Raw genomic sequence first — 21,967 nt, 5'->3', positions numbered from 1 at the left:
GCTTTTTACCGGGGAATGATACTGGGTGTCGCGAATACATTACATTAATTAATAGTCACGCCACACCAAAAATACAGTGTGGAAAAGGAAGCAGATGATCAGCCTCTACCAGTGAACACTAAAGAAATGATCAAAACGAAATGAATGAAGTGGTAATACCTGTGTGTAGCTAAATGAGGAGCTAGTTTAAAAACAAACTTCTGACAGCCATAAACTCATCAGCAAGGCATAAGATTCATGATTTTTTAAAATAGGAGGTATAGTAATCAGTCTGCATTCAAGTATTTTGGAAAATTAGAGTAGCAAGAAGGAACATAAAACAGAGTACCACAGATTTGGATTTGGTAGATTAGATTTTACCCTCAGTCTGAACTCTCGGCCTCAAAGGGATTAATGTCGGGCTTCTATTGTCAGCAGTAACGTACGAGCAGCTACACCGAGTCAGACCAAAAGGTCTCTCTATCCCAGTGACCTGCTTTCACAAGTGACTAAAAGCCCAGGGAAAATTAAAAGGCTGCAATCATATGACTCTACCCCCACCAAATTCCTGCAGCCCCAAACTGTTTGCAGCTCTCGGGCTTCCTGAGCCAGCAGTGGTGTCTCAGTGTTCAATAGCACTGCCTTCAGTGAAACGTTAGTACAACTTTATCCTTACGCAACAAAAATATGTAAGTATTTAAAAAAGAGGATTTTTTGTGAGATGCTTATCTGTAATTAATATTAAGCTCGATGTTACGATACGATCTAGCATTATCTCTGAAGAGAGAACAGTGAACACAAGCATTAAAAAAATTTCTGTGTAATCCAGTTTAACACAATTTTTCCTTAAAAAACAGTGGTACAAAACCACTCTGGTACTGTAAACCACAGTGTATTATCACCATTATATGACATTCTGGGACACTGAAGGAAGAAACAAGAAAATATCCCTAGATCTGCCAGTTTTAAGAAATGGAAAGCTTCACCTACAGACGTATCAAGAATGCGAAGACACAATATCCCATTTCAACAAACCATTTTCGAAGTAATATCCTGTCAGGCAAGGGAATCCAATCTCTTGATGACAAGCATTTCACCTTTTTTCCTCTCTACTGGCACTTTCTGCTGTGGCATGCTTTGGTGTGAAGTTGGCACAAATTTGGACAGAGGTCCACTTATCTTCACCTACCTAAAGGCACTTATTTTACAGTTTTCTTCAGGCAGAATAATGGGCTTTTTTTTTTTTTAACCCTTATGGTCTTGAGAGGGATTTTTAAGAGGGATTTAACCTTCACCCATCTTTCTGGAGACAGCTAGTGATCAGAGGTTCCTTCCTCACTGCTTCAACTCTTCATCCTCTGACTTTCATGAAATAAAAATGATTCTTAGCTTACTACAACATTTTCAGCACAAAATCGTTATTCCAGGATCAGAATAGTGGCAACTCAGTGAAAACCAAATATGAGGAAACATTACAATTACTAAGACCTAGTAATCAACACCTTATTTCTTGCACTCTATGTGTACTTTTTCTGTATTTTGTTTTTCTTTGAATAAATGTTAAAAGTTACTCTTGCCCTTTTATGCAGACAGCATCACAATGAAGATGGCCAGGTAAGGAGAAATCACATCCTACTTCCTCAGTAAACTCCAATAACATTATTATGGCTGTTAGTGCTACAAGCACATCAAAACAGAGCGCTCTGCAGTAATAATGTCTGTATTGCATAGAGAGAGATTCCAGTCAGGAAAGGGTTTTCTGTGGGAAAACATGAAGCACTAACTGTTTGCTGGGCCTCTGTGGGAATGCTTTTGAGTAGCTTATCTGTTTATCAATGGAGTAAAATGAAAGCAACAGATAGAAAATTAACTTTGAAAAAAGACTGAAGTGTCCGCAAGTAGCAGCATCACATCCCAGGACAAAGAGCATACACCGACGCTTTAGGCTTTGCTTTTCCACGCAAGAGAAAGGTTCACAATCTGCATTTGTTGACAGCTCTGGAATAATTCACGAAACATAGCTGGGAAAAAACAGAGTTCAACAGCAACCTGACTTGCCATGAAAAGAACGCCAAGCAGCCAAGTCACAGTTAGCACGCCCAGAGGCGGCGAGCAGGGTACGTAAAGCATCACGAAGTCACACCTTACCTTGCAGCCCATGGACCTCCCCATTTACTCAAGCCTTTGAACACTTGCTGTGTGGGGATGTATTACAGTACAGCAGAGGCAATCTCATACAGAAAAGCTCCCGACTACTTATGCAGATACAGATTTAGGACTAGGAATACTATAGTAACAATCCTGACTTGGAGACTCATTAGTAGGCTAAAATTAATAAAGTTGTGGAAGGAGACAGCTTTCCCTCTACAAGTTTATATGAGCTTGATGTATATTACTCACACTTACCACCAATTTTGCTCTCTTTTCTTGTAAACTATGTGAAATATCTGACAAACTAGTTCTAGGACTCAGCTGTTTGCTATTAAATCCAGTCATCATGAGAAGAAATGGAGGTCACTTCAAAACACGGAAGAGAAAAAATTAGCTCCTGTAAAAAGTTTATTTGCAGTGACTGACAACTACCAAGCAAATGTCGGAGACAACATAAAAAGTGAAATTACATCAGCAAAAGCAGAACAGCAATGAAAGTGTTTCTTTATAGGCGATTGCTTAAGTTTCCCATGACAGAGAGTGAATATAGATGTCTGAGTTGAGGGTTTTTCATATGCTAGGTCTAACGAAGGACTAGTACCCCAGAAAGTGAAATGGGGCTAAGGAAGCCTTCAAACAGGGAGAGGTTGCTGTAATATTTTATAACCTTCAAGCGGCAGGACTTGAACAGCAGATACAGTTTGCCAAAGACAAGAGGCCCTGAGCTTTGACACCGAGGTGCTATTGGAAGATGCGCTATTTCTGCAACATTTACTGCCTCTAAGAAAAACGTCTTGCAACGGATCCTCAGAAATTCATGATTTTAACTCCTCCCTTTTCTCTAGAGGGAGCTTTCCTATGAAACCAGTTCATTTATTAATTTTAGAATCTGTGTCATAACTTGACATTCTGAGGTATAGACTTCTGAAGAATAACTTTAATGAACAAATTAATTATTCTTTGCTACGATTTAAATCTCTTTCACTGCAACTGATCCTACTGATGCTGAACTAAGTGAGTTCAAAGCTATTTTTTTCCTTAAGATAACACCTAGCATTCTTGTCTTTCCAGCCCCAATATTTTATTTATTTATTAGAAGAACCACCATAAAACCCTGCTAGCCTTTACTCAGAGAGAGTACCAGCCACCCTAAAGGAGTGTTTACTAGTTTATGAGTTGGATTTTGAACTACCTCTTGTAATTTCTGAAAGAAATCAGTAATCCTCTTCTGTGAGTCCGGATACACCTCGGTATGGTGCCGTTTTAACACGTCGTTTTAGTGACAGTAATGAGACAATTCTAAGAGCTACGATTCTCTTTTCTAACAATCTAACTTAGATATTTCTGACCATACAGGTTTGTGAACAAATACAGGTCCTCTGTTGACAAGAAGAGTAAGGCAGACTAAGATACATCTTGGCCAGGAAACATTATACGCTGAACTTGAGAGCAGGGAAAACCACAGATTCTGTGGTCCGAAGGGCAGTCTGGTGATGACCGCTGCCCCCAGCACTCAAGGGCGGAGGCACCAGCTGCTGCATCAATTTCTGGCTCCCGTCTCTCACACATGTCTCAAGGTTCCCTCCAACTTGTATACTCCTCTAACAGCTAGCGAACAATGACTCTTTACGCTACTCCAGAACAAGATGGAGAAATTAAGTTTTGTGGAAGATACTCCGGGGAGTAATCAGCTATAGCTAGAGCTACAAGTAGTTTATTGTACATAGGGACAAACTAACTGCCAATGCTTTGGTTTGTCAGCCATGCCAAAATGTCAGCTGTGCTGTCAGCGGTTTTGTCAGCTGTTCATAGACAAATAGCAAAGAAAAGAAAAGAAAAGAAAAAGAAAAAAAGGCAGCATGATCCAGCCCAGTGTATTCGTAACCAACAAACGCATGCAGAATTTCAAAATACCCTGTCTGACTGAATTCAAGATGTCACTTTACTTAAACTTTCGTAAAATTTCAGGAAGGAAGATATCATCTAAAATGAGTTTGAAAAGTGCCAACGAATTTCACATTCATATTTAAGCTAATATCAGGCTTCTTCAGAGTCAAGATGTTGACAAACTTTCCCAAGGCTGAATGCATGACCCAAATTTTAAATGTAGTGCTTCCTTTTCTTGTATGTGTCATTCTACTAGAAAACAGTACAATCTTTATTTTGTTTCAGAACTGAAACACAACAATTGTCTTGTATTCAACAACCCTGAGGCAGCTGCTTCTTTTGAAACAGATTTACCCAGCATTAATCCCTGGCTTTACACATTCTAAAGAATATAAACAACTCGGAAGGGAAGCTACCCTCTCCACCCTATAATCCCCAGATATCCTTTGCAACAGCCATGCAGACTTGGTGCAGTGCTGTCTTGTTGAATCTGCAGGCACACAGCCTGCAACAATACCACCAAGTGAGATGTTAACCTCCCTGACTATTATGTCATTGCCGATTGTTGTACCAGAAACATCCCGGTAATAGGCCTGAAAAGAGGAACTAAATTTACTTGACTTTGTCCTACTATGCCATTCATTCGACAGGATTCTGCGGAGGATACAGGGCTGAATATGCAATACTCCACTCATCCTTCAGTTATTTAAATAATTGAGACATCCTTGGAAATTGTGGCAAAAATATTAATAGTGCTTAGAGAACCATCAGCTATAAAACACACATCAGTTCCAAGTCCACCGTTTGCGGGTATTTCCCAAACACAAAAATTGGTGTTCTAGCAGCAGTAAAAGAAGTGAATTTAGATTATAATCCTGTATTATGCTTGAAAAAACCCCAAATTCTTCTTCAGTTTCTAAAAGCAATAAACACTGTAATGTGCATTATAGTAGGACTGCAAAGCATACAAAGAACATAGCAGACCAGAATATTATCTTCTTCTGATTTTTCTTCTTTGGAAATTCTATGCACATTTTCCAAATTTTCTGGCAGTCTGAATAGTTAAACAAGGAGATGTATAATGTCAGAAGACTAATATTAACTTAAGGTTTCTTTACTGTACATTCAAGCATATGATGAGAGAGGAAGAAGGGCAGAGAAGTACTCCTCAGATGAAATGCCTAAGTTATCGTGTTATCATATAATCATATTGTTCTACTGAGCAACTCCTCAAATTACATGCGGAAAAAAAATGTATTGCAGGAGAATGTTTGGTATCTTTGGGTATAGAGCAACGGCAATAATTGCAAAGGCTTCATTAAGGCTATATTAATCAGCAGAGTGCAGTGGATACACACCAAGGTGAAAAATCTGTCACTCAATTTTTAATAATATTATCTGCGTTAGTTGGATCAAAGTTAGTTTGATGAAATATGGAATATTTAAGTCACAAAGCTGTATCTTTGCAAACTCATAAAATATTTTCATGCAAATTAGCCAATATAAATGTAAGAAGTGACAAAGTGTCATGTCTTTTATAAAACCCAGATCTTGGAAGTAAGCAATTCTACAAGAACAAAGTCTTGCATTGTTATTGAAAACACAGTTTTAACATTGTTGTGGATAAAATCATAGAAACATAAATGAGAAATACTTCAAGATTTGGAGACCAGAAGGCAAACAAAAAAGACCAATATCTAGCTTTAAATAGAATGCCTAAGGTAATTGCTGATGGTTCATTTATGATTTCATACATTCCCAGCTAACAATACTGGCATATGCTGATGCAAATTGAGCAAGTTGTCCTATGCAACCTACCCATACGTCCACCAGCAGACTGCTGCCACTGCCACTACCACCAGCAGTTCTTCCAGCTACATTCATTTCTTTTTTCTCACCTAGATATCATAACTTCATTCCTTCAAAGTACACTGCATATGTTTTTATGCCTACAACTGAATTTTTTTCTCTCACAAATATGGCATTATAGCTTTAAGTCTTGATGTTACTTAACTATCAGTGCAAAATTAGCTAGCTTAAGACATAAATTCCAACCTGGCATATGATCAATGAAAATACCGTCATAGATTTTCATAGATTCTGTTGTCTACATTGACGTTTGTCTATTCTTCAGTAGCACACATGCTGTGTGGATCGAGGTATTTAAATTCATGAATTTTCACCAAAATTGTGTTGATCATAAACTTTAATATAATTTTAATTAAAACCACTAGAAAGACTTTGTACATACTTAATGATTTAGTATTTGTTACAAATTTTCTTATAGAGGTTGTTAAAACTTCTTCCATAAGAGCAACTACAACAAAATATCAGAGACAGCAGCAAAGGAACTGCTGTAAATTTGCCACTTGCTGCTTAATAAATGCTTTAAATATGGGAAAGATCAGAACAATTTTTAGTAAGTATCATGTCATAATAGCTAGGACATTACAATAATAATATACAGGTTTCAGGTGACGGAAGAACAACCTACAGAATATATTTTGTATAAATTGTACCGATAAGTAGATTGTAACATCACTTTTGATGGGATCCAACATCTTAAACATGTTTCAGCACCCCCAAACTAATTCAGCAGCAGTGGCTGAAGATTTAAGTGCTGCACTGTAGGTGTATGTAGAAAAAGAGGGAGATCTAGAAGCAGCATGTGATTGCTTTACCAAAGAAACTTAGGGACTTTCCTGCTCTCCCCAGTTTCTTCTGCTCAGGCTTCAAACAATTCCATTGACCTTCCTATTCTCAGTCTTCTTAAAACCTGATGCCGTTCTAAGCCAGAAAAATACCAGCAGATGGCAAAAAGAAGTCAAGGCTGCTCCAATATCGGCAACTCAGTATCTCCCGGACTTAAGTTAGCCTTAGCAGAAAAGCTAAGCTTTATACTATTAATATATAGCTATGTTAGATTTATAGATGTTTATATAAAGAACATAAATGTTCATAATTTTTTTCACTTACAGAAAAATCCCTCCCCTTTTCAGTTATTCTGAATCAGAGCTACATACATTTTCTGCATTTCTTTGTGATGGGAATGACTGCAGCAATCCAAAATTTGTGAAAAGATTGGACCTATTTATCTGCTTTATAGATAAATACATTCTAGATCTCTCTCAGAAAGACTGTACTTTTCCGGCATAAATTTGATAGTGTAATCACCATACAGAAAGAATAATTTCTATTCATACAAAAGCATGTGAAGAGGACATTTGATGCACACCAGATTGTCGGTTCTTTAATCCACAAAACATTTCTGTTATTATGTCAGATGAAAGCTTTTGAAAGGACTGCCTCAATTCTCTCAGCTGTGCAAACAGTTACCAACTACTTAATCCTAGAGAGCTGGGCAGTGCATCAACTATTCTCTGCTCTGCATAAAATAGAATCAACTCTAACGGCAAAGGCAACTACAGGATCTACAGATTACAATATACATTATAGTTATTTATTTTATACCCAACAAAAGAAATACAGAAACAGACGTCATTACCTATTTAAAACTTTTAGCTGTTGATCAATCTCTTGAAGCTTAGACCAGTACCCACTTGCAAGCTTTCGGTATTCATTGATAACTAAAGTCTTCAAATCAGGGTAGGGGCATTCCAAAGACAGTAGTGCTGAAGGAACTTCAAGGAAAAGTCCATTTTGCTCTTCAAAAGAATGCGCTAATGCCTGTGATGGAAACATGCTACTCAGCAGACTACTCTGCATTGTATTTTCTCTCTCAAAAAATTGCTAATTAAACTTATAAGGAAAAGCTTACCTTTGTTTTATAGCCTTCAAGCTCTCTTTCCAAAGTCAGACTTTCAAGGATAAGGAATTCCAAAATTGCTTTCTGTTGCTTCTTCACAAATTTGATCTATTTCATGAAATATGTTACTGTTATTTCTTTATCTTGTTATAATATAAAAACTCTAGTTTAAAAACAAAGAGCCTGATTTCCAGTTCTACACTGCTATGCTTTTACAGATTTTAGTGAAGCAGATTTACACTATGGCAAGTACAGAGGTTACTGGATACTCTGAATGTGAGTTATATTCTCAAAGTATTACATAGAAATAAATTAAAATGCCAAAAATACAGTGGTAATAAATTGCAAAAATAAAGTTAAAATACCAACCTGCTGTAACATCTCAACAGGATTCATCTTAGATTTTAGACAAGATTCTTCTGAGAGGTAACGCTGCATTTCAGACAGCCTGAATTTCAAATTCTCTTTTAGTTGCCAGATAGGAACTACAGTATTTGTTTGGTATGTATCACGCTCCTTTGATAATTTATGCTCTATATCCAAACGAAACATAAAACTTTCTCAAACACACAAAATATTACACAGCACTGTGCTTTCTAAATCTAAATCTGTCAAGACAGGGATTTAAAAACTCAAACAAATAATCAAGATAATTTTGCCTATAAGAAATAATCAAGAAATGAATAAAAAATTCTTACCCAAGTTCCTCATATCCAAAAAGAAGCTGTGCTTATGGCTTTCTTCGTCAAGAAAAGTTTTTATTTCCATTTCTGTTTTTTGCCTGGAAGGTATGAATGAGTTTTACAGAAGCTTTAATTTCTTATTCATTAAGTTTTCAAGAATCATAAGCCACAAATACTCTAATAATTAAGTAAAAAGGAGGATTCTTTGCCTGAGAAGGTATGAAGTGCAGGACTTCGACATGAAGGTGGTATGGAAGCTACCCTCTAAACAAAAAATGATCTCATTGATCTGTTGTATATACAATACACAAGCTAATAGACAAGAACAATATTAATGTTCCCTTTAACAAGTGTGAACTCAATATGCACATCTAGAGACAGACTCTGAAGGAATTAAAAAGTATCTCAAAACTTCTGATACTCCTGCAAATACATGCTCTTCAGATGTTGATAGGTCAACCAAACAACTATGAGATCATCATGGAGAGGTCAACAACAGCAGAACAACATCCACTCTATTCTCCCTTCCCTTTATATGTTCTCTTCTTGTCTACAGGCCCCTTTCAATATAGGTCACAAACTCTCATGCCCTGCACAAAAAAATACCTTCAGTTCAGGTATTTTAATCTTTTCCTCTCAAAGTCCCTTGAATCAAGTGTGCCACACCAGCATCTCTGTCTACTGAAGTATTTCTTTAATAATGGCTAATTAAGATTCCTCAGCTCCTACCTGTTCTCACTCAGTCTTTTATGCTCTTGCCACCATAGTTGCTGATGCTGTTTCAGCAGCATTTGCTCTTTGTTAATTTTTGAAGCTTGCTCTATGTTTTTAATCTGCAGGAAAAATTAAAGCTTGTAAGTATTTTGAATCTGTTCAATAGCTTTATCAAATGCCTTCATATGGAAACTTTTAACTACGGAATGGTAAACCTAAAAGCTTTTATCAAAACTGTGTTTTTCTAGAGAACAACAGGTTCAAATGTAACCAATTTTCATGAAAAAAATTATTCCATTTCAAAATCACAATTAAATGAGAGAAGAAAGTGAAAAAAATGCAGTCCATTTTCTTCTTTCCCCTTTCTTTCCCATCCTTATTTCCCAGGAGGTAAAGGGGGGAAGACAAGCAGGAGAAAGAAAAATACACGTTCTTACAGGTGGGAAGATAAGAGTGAAAGTGTGTCTTTCAAGAAAAAGAATTTCAAAAATTGATTACTAAAAAAGAGTGCTTTTTCAAAATCTATCCAATTAAAGAGGCTCTGAAACTGTCTGAGGGCTTCACAAAAACGTTGCTTCTAACTTCAGAAAAATAGAAATACATCCTTTTGAGATAGATGGGTTTACAGCTTAAGCTTGAGGAAAAGCTGTCAGGGAAAGGCTGATGAAGCGGTAGCCAGATGACTCTGGCCAACCAACAATGAAGGGAAAAGGATCAGAAATCTGTGGCTGCCAGAAGCCCCTGAGACAAGTTAGTTTTCTCTCATCCTCCCGCCACCATGATGGTCTTCTGGCCTCTCAGTGGATACTCAGGACAAAGCTGCATTTCAGTTCAGAATTGGCTCCTTTCCCGCTCCTTCTCTTTTTGCTACCGCCTTTTCCTCCGTAACACCTGACCTCACCCCTGCTCCAGCCAACCTCCTCTAGTTGCAGAACCCTCTCTGATTCCCGAGGCTCCCACAACTCACACACACTCCACTTTTTTTTTTCCTCCCCAGACCTTCCTTCGTGCAGATACATTATTCCACTGCAGAATGGTAGCAAGACAGGAAAAAAAAATTGGAAACTCTTGTCCTAGTTCCTAACAGGGAGAAAGGAATAAAGATCTCACTCCACATCTAGTACAGGAAAGAAATGATGTTCCGAGTCAAAAATGCTGGGTTTCCACTTGGCTCAGGTGGCAGTAATCTGCTGTGTTTAAAATGCTTAGTCAGCTTTCCTGCCTGGCGAAAGCTGGACAAACCCACACACGGCCCCCTCCGCGTTCACACGCATAAGCACGTGGAGAGTAAATCCCCCTGCAGGCGCGCTCTCCGTTCTCTGTGCCGGCCGGGCAGGCGATACCGGCACGCATCCCAACAAGGCACGCTGTAGAGCTTGTCTTTGCAGCACTCACGCACAGGTAAGCAAGAGCCCCATCACTTCTCAAACCACAGCCTCTCATTCACCCACCAACAAAGCTAAAATCTTACTTTAAAACAAAATACCTACAATTTTGAAACTAGAAGCATTTACACCTCAAATGAACCTAAGTTTAATATATCCGGTTGAATACACCTGGTTTCTAAACACTCACATACGGAAGAACCACAGCTGGAATATGGCTAATCTATTGAGCTTTTGCAGCAAGCCTGCTTTCGCGGTATTATTTGGGTAAGAAGTTGGAATGGGTGCTATGGAGAGATTATGTGACTGTAAATGAGAAACAAGGTGTTTACAGGATGCATCTGTGACTGCACTATAAGAGAGCTTGAAAACACTTGTTTTATGCTCTCAATCAGTATGTTACAATGCTTTAAATCAAAGATAATGTCTCCTTATTTTTATTGCTTACATATTTTCACGTTTAAAAAGTTACTTATAGCTTCCTCTTGACTCCCATTAGGTGCTTAAAACCAGACTTCATCAAACAGAACACTGTATTGAAGTAATTTGAAAATACATACGTCTTCAAATCAATTCTAAAACTAAAGTGAACCAAAATTGAAGTAGATCTGTACATAAAGTTTAATATGCTCTTGAAATTATTTTATAGCAACAGCAATGACATTTATGTATAACTGCTGCAATATTAGCTGTTTTCTGTATGCGCTGTGTTTTTCTTTCTGAAATGGTCAACAACTGATTTACCATTTGCTTCTTTGGTTCTACCTCAATGGAGGAGTAACCCAGCACTTCAAAATTTGGATAGCCTGAATCAGCAACAAAAAAAGTAGTAGGTGGGAACACTTCTATTCTCTGTGGAGCTTTCAGCATATATATATTTTACTACCTCCTCAGTTGGTAAACACTTGAAAAGGTGAAATACCAAAAGACAGATGATGAAAAATTAGTTTAAAGCTTGAATGAATTCAGCAGAATTTTGTATTGCCAATGCATGAAGAAATACCTGCCAGCGCTTTTGATATATGATACTTACATGCATTAAAGGAAGCAATATTATAAAGTAAGTATGCATTTTTTCTCTCATTCACCATCATGCTTTTCTATTTTAGAAACAAAAAGGGGAGCTGCATGAGCAACCCCCTTTTTCTGTTGCAAGGCCTTCAGGATAGTAGTGTGAACTAGTAAGTTATGCTTGTTGGTACTGTGTATATTCCATTTACTAAGATTTAAAAAACAGCACAGGAACAAAAAAAATGGTTATGTGCTAACCAATATATTTAATTTAATAACCTCTGTTCAGAGAACTTCTAAATAGGTTTTAGACATGGATTTAAAGGTTGTTTTTTTTTTTTTTTTAGAACTTTACCATAATCCCATATTTCTTCAGCAAATTTCCCTTTGAACTCTGCAATCCTGTCTGAATGAAGACTTCGAATTATATTTTATACATGCCAAAGACATCAGATGATCAGGTCCCTTAAGTCATCTACACAAGAAAACTTTAGTCACTGCATTTTGCATAGCTTCTATACTCTTCAGCGTAGCCTTTTGTCCCAAAAGCTATCCACAAAATTGCAACTGTTCAGAGGAATGGCCAAAGACTGGAGATACAATAAATTGCCATGTTAGCACAGGCTAAGCATACAAAACTCTGTTATCCTTCTGCTGAATTTGCAATTTTCTAAAAAGCATTTAAATGGCATTACTGCCGGAGGGGTCTGCTTCAAATTGATAATTTCTTTCCTCTTCTATTTTGTTTCTCAGCCTAAAAGAACTATTTCAGCTGAATGTGTATCAGTGTCAATTTCTTCAGAAATCACTTCTTTCTGTGAATTTGATTTTTTTTTTTTAAATCATGTAGCAATTAGTGAAAGACTTATACACTGAAAGCAGCTGCACTCCCACAAAGTGTTATCACTCTACAGTGTTTCTGGACCAACATTTTACACTATTTCCACACAACTTGAGATGGAAAACATACAGAGCCAGCAACATGTGCTCCAAAGAGGTTGGCGACTTCTTGTGCATCCGCATTTCAGAGAATCACTAAGGTTGGAAAAGACCCTTAAGATCATCAAATCCAACCATCAACCCAGCACGACCATGCCCAATAAACCATGTCCTGAAGTGCCAGCTCTAGCAGTTTGACATATACTATCCTTCAAAGAAAGCACAATTTTTTAAAGGGAAGCTCTTTAAAAACACAAATCCAAAGAATGTTTCTGGACATCCACATCTAAACCCAAAACCTGTTTATTCCTAACCACCTTCACCCTCCCAACGCTGCCCCAACTAGTTACAATATACAAGTACTAAAAGAACATCCATGTTTTGGCTGTCCCACTAAAAACAAGAAGTGCAACACTTCAAATTCTGTTGCAGCTCAACAGCCACAGCATGATGACAAGCTGTGTGGAAAAAACTTAAACTCATAAATCTGTTTTCAAAGAATTTCTTTTCTCAAGACAAACATGTTGAGATTAAAATGTTATTTTCTTCCCACTGCAAAATCAGGAACAAACTATTTAGTGTACAGCTGGATGAGAGCCAAGATGATCCACAGACTTCTCATACATTTGCTGCTTAAGGAGCTTGTTCACAAAAATATTCCATATTTTCCCTGTTGGTTTGTAGGTAATGTTGGAAGAAATCAGAACCACCCGCTCAGAATGGCACAAAATTTAAAAATAAGTAAACAAACAAATTCATCAGCTCTCCAATGTTGTATGTAACCAAGACTGACAAACCAGGCAATACATATTCATAGAGGACATTCAGGGAAGCAAGATACAAAGACCCTCAAGCACATAATCTTTTAAAATCTACCTCAATTTAACCGGACTGGTTCTACGCAATGAGGTCTGGCTGCTATCAAAGCCACTCTATGATTTTCCCGATACTGCAGGTCTCAGAACTCCCACTACCTAGTCTGATTGCTAACCGCAGGGTGTCACACAGCAGCTGGTCAACCTTACTGGAACCTGCAATGCAACCAAGCATCAGCAGCCAGCCCAGGCCCACAAGTACTGAAATCACCCCAGTTCCAGAAGGGTGCCACAAAAGCACCTGAACGGCTTCATGCTGAGGTCCAGGAGGACCTAAGAGTTTAGTTGTCATGTCATGTGAGAGCTAAACTGTTTTTCAAACAGATGTACCTCTGGAGGCAGAAGAGCTGTGTTTGTGCAGCACTGAACCTAAGCTAATAGACCAGGCTAAATCCGATGTGCTGGCTACGTCAATGGTGAAGGTAAACCGCGTTCAAGAAAAACAAGGCACCTGAGAGTTGACATGACATAAAGTAGGTCTCATGCAACAGTTCTGCTTTGGAATGTGACCCAAAGAAGAGACACCTTGATCAGCAGGCTAGCATCCTGTGTGTTTAAAGTAAAATCTTCCTTGATATTGTGGAAAAAGTACATTTTCATTCTTGCAAGCATAAAACCAATAAAGTTTTGTAAGAATAGAATGTCATTTTTTCAAAGTCTCTTTTCAAAGCAACGATTTACATTATTGATTTCAGTATTATGTTAAAATAAAGACAGGGAACTTTTTGAAGGACAGGAATAAGAACAAGAATACAATGATGCTCCAAAGTCCTGCTTAGGTTTTTGGCAGAAGAAAAGAAGAAAAGCCAATCTGCATCCTTGCGTTTGCTTGCCTAGAGATACTTTAAAGCTAAGCAAATTGGAACAGATTCATACATGAATGGTTTATCTGCAGTTAGTTCTAGTATCAAGTTGTCCAATTTCATTTATGTGTTGCATAGAATTGTATTAACATCAGTAAGTATAATCAATACCACTATTCAAAACACTTGAAAATTTTAAACTCCTTTAGGTTTTCTCATGAGGATTTTTTTCCTTTATTATTCAGGGGGGTGGGGAGGGGGTACTATAATGATGAGGGTCATATGCAGTATTCTAGAGTTAGCTATGTCAGAGCTATATCTTAATCTTTCCAGTCCTCTCTTTACATTTTCTCTAATATTTGGTCCTTTTTCTACAAAGGTAAAACTCTGTCATAACATTTGGCATATGCCTAACATAAAGGATGAAATGAGGCTGTCTGGAGAGCTACCAGTGTTCACCTTGTCCTCCCCCATATTTACAGACCGGTCCCCACTTTCCATTTTCTTTCTCGGGTTTAACCAATTCTTCTCTTCACCTTGGACTCTCATTAACTTGCACATCGCTGAAGACTTTGGGTGTATCATTGCCAAAAATGCTTCCAAAATTTTATCTCCTTTCTTAACACACTAAACTGTTTTGCTATTTTCAACTCATATGGTAGCATCCACTGTTGCACGGATTTATTAAATGTCTCTAAGATCAGACTCACAGAAAATATGAGTATGTGGAATTGCATGAGTGGATACAGAATATCTGGTACTTATTCTTCTTTCCAGTTTGACAACCCCAACTTTTGCTTCTTCCTCAGTTCTGTTAGTGACCCTGCTTTGCCCACATATTATACATCACTATTCTTAATAAAAGTAGAGGTAAAGTTTTCATTAAACCTTACTAGTATTAAATAGATTACCTTCTTATTTACCATTTGGGCCATATTGTAGCTATGTATACCTTTCTAACTGTCTACCTCTACATTCATGTTTTATGGCTATAAAACCCTTTTAATTTTCATTTCAAGACCTACCTCAGCTTGACTTTTGCAAATCCTCACTTTTTATCTTTTTGTTTCATTTTGTTTTCTTTCTTTCTGGATCAACCTCCCCTTCCCACTTATTCCTGTAAGTTCTTCATTACCCCCAGTATTTTGAGTAGTTTATGTAATGAGTCTGGATGAATTTCCCCAAAGCACTCGAATACTAACTTTTCCTGTCTTTTGGGAAGCAGAATCCACACATACTTTTGCACCTTTGATTCAAAGAAATTCCACGCTTTGACATTAATGTGTCTAAATCACAATAACACTAACTGTCATAAACTCTCATCTTTTGCCCCTTTTTGCCAAACACTGTTACAGCAATTTGTTACCCCTATTCATTCTCAGATTCCTTGGGGCAGTGAAAAGAAATATGATAACTGAATTTTAAAATCATTCACATTACAAATACCATAAAAATCGTACCTTCAATTGAATTTTTGCAGATGCCATTTTTTCTACTGCAGCAAGTTCATATAGATGTTTATAGTCAACAGGTTTATACTTCTGGCTGCAAAGACCATTTCGTAGAGGAACAACCAAGTTTTCTAGTTATCACATAAAACACATATAGTCATTTCAAATTCTGAAGAAATATTTTAAGTGTGAGGCAAAATGAAAGCATTATAGATAGAAATTAGAAACAGTATATTTTAAACATTAAAAGTTTCCATAACAAAGAGATTTTTAGTTGGTGAATAAGAATTTGAAACAAACATAAGCTAGTAGAAATTATATAAGAAACATTAACCATTTATCTGTTTACAAAGAGTTTATTTTAATTTTTTTTTTTTTTTACTATGTGAACAATTAACTATTAACTGGGTTTACTGGAATTTTAGTAAGTTCTAATACAGAAATACGTACATTTCAATATATGCATTCTTATTACAATAAATATCGAGGTAGTCTTCCAATTTGTGAAATCTACAGATTCAACAATAGGAGTAATTTTTTTCTAAAAGGTATACAAACTACTAATTAGATGGAAACAGAGTGAGTTGCAGTTACATTTCCCATTGAATCTCCAGCCATAAGAACAGCATGATTTCTATATTAAATTTCTGTAGGCCCCTGGGAAAACAATGTACTTCCTTAAAAGAGAAAAACATAATTTTGGTTTCTGCCTCATGCAGTGTGGATTATAACTCCCACTTTCTGCGGTCCTATCGTCTATATTTGAAAGACCATGGCAGTATTGAAAGACTGCTGTCCAAAAAACCCCAAAGGAAGTAGTTTTGCTGAAAAAGCCTTTGAAGTGAATAAAGAGTTAACCAAGCTGTTCTTTTACCCCACAGTGAAGATAACTTACAACGATCCCTCTAAGAAGTTTCACTGTGGGATTGCCATATTCCCCGAACGAGTCACCTCAAGTTTACCATGGAGGCCTACTTTGAGCTTACGTTCACGTTCCTAAAATCCACTACCTTTATTTCTATTCCACCTCAGCAAGTTCCTAAAAATTATAACTTCTGCCATTTCATGGTCACTTTGATCCAAAGCATATTACATATACACTTAAAACCGGGTGAGGCAAGGACTGGGAAGACCACCAGCCACATCAGAACGAATCCAGAAAACAAAGGCTGCAAATCCTGTCTGAACAAGATTTGTCAACAGAAAGAGAGAGCAGCACGCTCAAGGTAACCTCAGACACACAGCTGCCTGATACTCATCAACAGATTTTCCTGGCTTATTGGCCTGCGCCAGACTCCCATCAAAACAGAACCGCGTCCTTCTTCCCCTCTAATCCTCACCTACAGTTTCCACAGGCAGTCCCTTTGCAGTTTCCACTCTGACCTTGGAGGGGACACCACCTACACAGAGGAAGGCTTCCTCCCTTCCTCCTGCTCGTCAGTCCTGCTTTCCTCTCCACTAATCTTCTCAACATGCAAATTGTTCCACCGAAGCAACATTATGCTAACCAGGTTATAGCTTTGATCTTGTATTATGACTACTTTTTTATTCTCTATATAGCTTACACAAAAAATGCTCAGCAGTTTGATCCACTAATTTCTTTCATTTTATCCCTCCTATGAGCTTAGTACGAATAATCTCCTGGCTCCCAGTTTTTAGGCCTTTAGGTAACTTTGTTCATCTGCGGGCTTTTATCATCAATCCAAATTTAAAGTTCCCATCCCTAACTTAGGAAGATTTTATGTGAAGATTTTTTTTTTTCCTTCTTTCTCACTTTGCTTACAACACTGTCCAGCAGAGATTTTGGAACGTCATTCCGTGTTCAAAGCAGCAAAGGTTCAGTTGCCAAACCCTCTGAAAAGCCACTCATTCAGTTCTTCCTTCTAAGCCTATCACTCCTTCATGACCCGTCCCAAAGGCTTACAATCACCTCTGGTCTGCTAGGAGTCATTTCGGGCAGCAACATCAGGTCCACACACAAGAGCAGCAGGGCACGGCAGGAGCTTCAGAGCAATTCCGTAACATTTCTAATTCAGGCTCCCTGCAGGCAAATGCCTGGGAGCAAAGTTAGCAGCTGCATCCTGTCACATTCATTAGAAAAGGATCAGTAACTGTTACTAGTACTACTAAATGACATGAGCTGCTAGAAGTCATTAAGTACAACTCCTTGATACGGTTCTTGCGAATCTCATGATCTTTGAAAAGCATGATAGCGTGATGTTCCAGCATCAGAGATCTTCAATAATTTCAGGATAGCATACTACGATGCAGGTAAGCGTCAGAACAAAGGTGGCACGCTGTCATCTTCCTGAGGAGATAAAGGTCTAAATCTCTCCTGCAGCACCTGCTGCAGCTGCTGCAGAGACCTCCTTAAGTACCTAGTGCCAGTGTTTTTGGAAATGTTCTACATGCATCCCACACACATGTCAATGCACGCACTGGCAAAGTCCTCATGCTACAGTCAGCTTTTAGCCTTGCCACTCCTTCAGATCAGGAATCGGAAGTTATTCCTAAATCATTTCACGGTCACGGATCTCTCACATCACCTGTTCTGAACTGTGGTAGAGACATCCAGGGGTAGGAACCCTGTCTGGGTATGGCACTCAAAAATGGCAATATCCTGACCAGTTTTATTTGGTCTGTGTCAGCATTGTCATCTCAAACTACTCAATGAAATTAGTTTGCTGTCCCTGTTTGACAGCTCTCACTCACCATTGGCTTTTGAAACCCTGCTTTCTCTATGCCAGCTTTATTTCTCCATATAGTGCAGTAAGGAAAAGAGACTTGATCAAAAAACAAGCCCAAGTAAACTTTTTTGCACCCTTTCTTTCTCACAATATAAAATGAGAGAAGAGGATTGACAACAAAAAGCGTGGAAAATCGAGATTAAAAATATGAAAGTGTATACTGATGTACATGAACCAATAACTAATACAGTGCAGAAAACAACTAGGAAGGGAGGGAGAATGAACCACCCCATTGAATAAATAGATGGAGAGAACAAGGACTGCTATAATCCAACAGGGACAAGCACTGTTTTTCTTTGGCTGGGTTGTCTTAATCTGTTCTAACCATAGAAAAATCTACTGGAGAACAGTGAATAAGCAGAAAGAATCCACTTACTTAAAAAGGTAACTTGGTGGTACCTAGATTAAAAATAAAGTTGTTACTATGTTGGATTCTAATTAAAAAAAAAGCTTGCGGCAATGTCTGCAAGCCTTAGAGTTGCCTCTGAAAATCCCAAGATTATTCAGCAACATGATCTTATATTTTCTACAGTCTGAGAAAAGTTTTATATAAAGATATAAATATACATAGCTACATATAGAACCAATGTAAGAGAAAGTAGGTACCTGAGGTACTTCCTCAGATAACTCACCTTCACCAACTTAATAATGTCCCTCACATCTAAGAAAAGAATGAGGAGTGAAAGACAGATTTCATTTCCAAACCTCCAACCCTGAATAATTCAATTTTATCTTTGCTTTCAATATGCTTTTTCCTTTAGCCTGTATATCTGAACCTTATGATTCTCTGCTACTAATTTTTATCTGTTTCTTCTACTGATGACTTTGTGGAATTTTCTGAAGTCTATAGGGTCATGTGAAATTAACTCCAAAATCAGGGTCTTGGCATATAGGATACAAACTTTGTATTTAATAGGTAATGTATTGGACATTGTATATATTATTTTATATATGTTTATATGTATGTATACACCCACAAATATATACACATATATTCACACAGGAATAAAAATATAAAACATTACACTTCTCACTTTTAAAATGCCTTTTCACAATTTTCTATAACAAATATTTGCTAAAGCCTGAGATACAATTATAATTGTAAATGAAAATACTTGAACATTTGCCCCACTACTGTAAAGCTTTAGTGCACAGACCCTCAGTAACTTTACATAAGCTAGCAAGATAACAAACATTTGCCCCACTACTGTAAAGCTTTAGTGCACAGACCCTCAGTAACTTTACATAAGCTAGCAAGATAACAGGCATAAGGAATGGGCCTTTTCTTTCCAACCTCTTTTTTAGGTTCCTTTAGTAGTCAAACTTGCCACTAGGTATTAGTAGAAAGATTTTTTTTCCATTCACTGTTAAAAACATAGTGGCTGGAAGCGGTATGTCTGACATACCGTTTTGCAGAGGGATCCCATGTAAAATGGGAAGGTAAATTCTGCAAAGCTATCTCATGATCTTCCTTCAAGTCTCCCTTAAGGATTTTCGTTTGCCACATGCCTACAGAAAGTTTGACAACATCAGCCCAAATGATGCCTCATTGTGGAAAGATATTTTGAAGTCAACCACCAGGACAGTCCCCAATATCAGCACAGACTGGGCCTTGAATGGATTCAGGGCAGCCCTGCAGAGAAGGACTTGGGAATCCTGGTGGACAAAAAATTGGACATGAGCCAGCAACACATGCCTGCAGCCCAGAAAGACAGCCATAGCCTGGGCTGCATCAAAAGCAGCATGGCCAGCAGATTGAGGGAGGGGATTCTCCCCCTCTACTGTGCTCTCGACAGCCCGTGCCAGAACACTGCGTCCAGCTCTGGGGTCTCCAGTACAAGGCAGACATGCACCTGGTAGAGCAGGTCCAGAGGAGGCCACGGAAATGGCTGGAACACCTCTCCTGTGAGGAAAGGCTGAGAGAGTTGGGGTTGTTCAGCCTGGAGAAGAGGAGGCTCCAGGGAAACCTGATGGCAGCCTTTCAATATATCAAGGGGGCCTACAAGAAAGCAGGAGAGGGGCTTTTTACCAGGGCCTGTAGTGACAGGACAAGGGGCAATGGCTTTAAACTGAAAGAGGGCAGATTTAGATTGGACATAAGGAAGAAGTTTTTTACAAGGGTGGTGAGGCACTGGAACAGGTTGTCCAGTTGTGGATGCCCCATCATTGGAGGTGTTCCAGGTCAGGCTGGATGGGGCTTTGAACAACCTGACCTAGTGAAAGATGTCCCTGGCCATGGCAGGGGAGTTGGAACTAGATGGTCTTTGAAGGTCCCTTCCAACCCAAACCATTCTATGATTCGATGATCGGAATGCCATAGCAGCTTCCTTATGCAGCTATTAATTGCACAGAGTATTTCAGAAGTAGTTTTATTCTAGATTGTGATAACACAATTAAATTTGAACACGATAGCATGCATACATACCTACATCACTAGTCCCATGAGTTGTAAAGAGTGTTCCATGGTCCGGTTCACTCATTTTTTTAATGTATTTTTTTATACCTGTTGAGAAACAAATGTTTTGAGAACACCAACACTGTGGATGAAAGCTAAAAACACATTCAAAAACTACGTATGGTTTTCTGAGAAGACACATTTTACTAAAAATGTAATTAGAAATTCCACAAGTTCATCTTTCATTTTAAGAGAGATTTCACGTGCCTCATATCATTTAGCAGCTAAGAAAAAGAAAAGAAAATATTATTTCCTTGATGAATCTGTAATGCTGTTACATAGATCACCTATTCTTTGCTGTGTGCTTTTCAAAATATAACAATCCTATTGACCCAAATGTAAGGTAAGTTTTTGAGGTGTTCTTTGCTTTTTAGAAATTAAGCCTGAAAAGATCACTCTCTTCTTATATTTAGAGACTGTGGTTTATGTATAGATCCCTATACGCCCACCTTTAAGAGTCTCTGTATTAACACTTGTCAATCCAAGGAGCTGTTTCAGCAACAGTGCTTTAGTTCCTGATGAGCAACTATGACAGGCAGCATGTACCAAGTATTCACATCATCTTGGGATAAACTTGACATTTAAGATGTAATAAGATGTACAACATAGTAAAAAAACTTTGATGTCTTAAAAACCTTACTTTCACATTAATTAAGCATGCATGGGCACCATCACAGGTCTTGCATACAAATTAATGCAATAGATCAAAACAAGGTGTTTCCATTGAACTGAAACAATAGCTGAATAATGCCAGAAGGGGAAGGTCATGTTCAACCAGCTTCCCCACTTCAAACCCCGCTCAACCTTACCAAAATTTCCTACACACAAAATTCCATCCACTTTGTCACACCTTTGACATTTGTCTTGTCCCACAGCAAGTAGCAACCCAGTAAACAGCAGACCAGCAAAATCTGTTAAGTTGTGCGTTGTGCAGTTATTTTTCTGATGTTCTAGTGAGTTTAACCAGTTTATCCATACAAGTTCCCAGGATGGCACAATGCAACAAGGAGGGAAGGAAGAGCAGTGGAAGCAATGGAAGGGGAACCACTCTGACAGAGTGCTATTAATATCAGACAAATAAAAATGCGAAACCGCAACCAAAGTACTTAGCATTGTACTTT

The 21,967-nt window shown here is 38.0% G+C and overlaps 1 protein-coding gene across 1 annotated transcript in view; it reads right to left on the bottom strand.

The window, feature by feature from the left end:
• The window catches only part of CCDC148 (coiled-coil domain containing 148), a gene marked incomplete at both ends in the record, with an annotated part of 62,028 nt that extends 41,157 nt beyond the window's left edge, over positions 1–20,871 (bottom strand). The window contains 7 exons of the mRNA XM_082001159.1: positions 7,523–7,704; positions 7,796–7,891; positions 8,153–8,316; positions 8,482–8,564; positions 9,196–9,299; positions 15,654–15,775; positions 20,817–20,871. Coding sequence (XP_081857285.1) covers positions 7,523–7,704; positions 7,796–7,891; positions 8,153–8,316; positions 8,482–8,564; positions 9,196–9,299; positions 15,654–15,775; positions 20,817–20,871 — 806 coding nt within the window. The remainder of the gene's footprint in view (positions 1–7,522; positions 7,705–7,795; positions 7,892–8,152; positions 8,317–8,481; positions 8,565–9,195; positions 9,300–15,653; positions 15,776–20,816) is intronic.
• Between the last annotated feature and the right edge of the window lie 1,096 nt (positions 20,872–21,967).

This window comes from Phaethon aethereus, assembly GCF_964289735.1.
Source record: "Phaethon aethereus genome assembly, chromosome: 6".
In the NCBI taxonomy this organism is placed as follows: Eukaryota; Metazoa; Chordata; class Aves; order Phaethontiformes; family Phaethontidae; genus Phaethon; species Phaethon aethereus.
The sequence above is the reverse complement of the archived record's forward strand: the minus strand, read 5'-3'. Positions and strand labels throughout refer to the sequence as shown.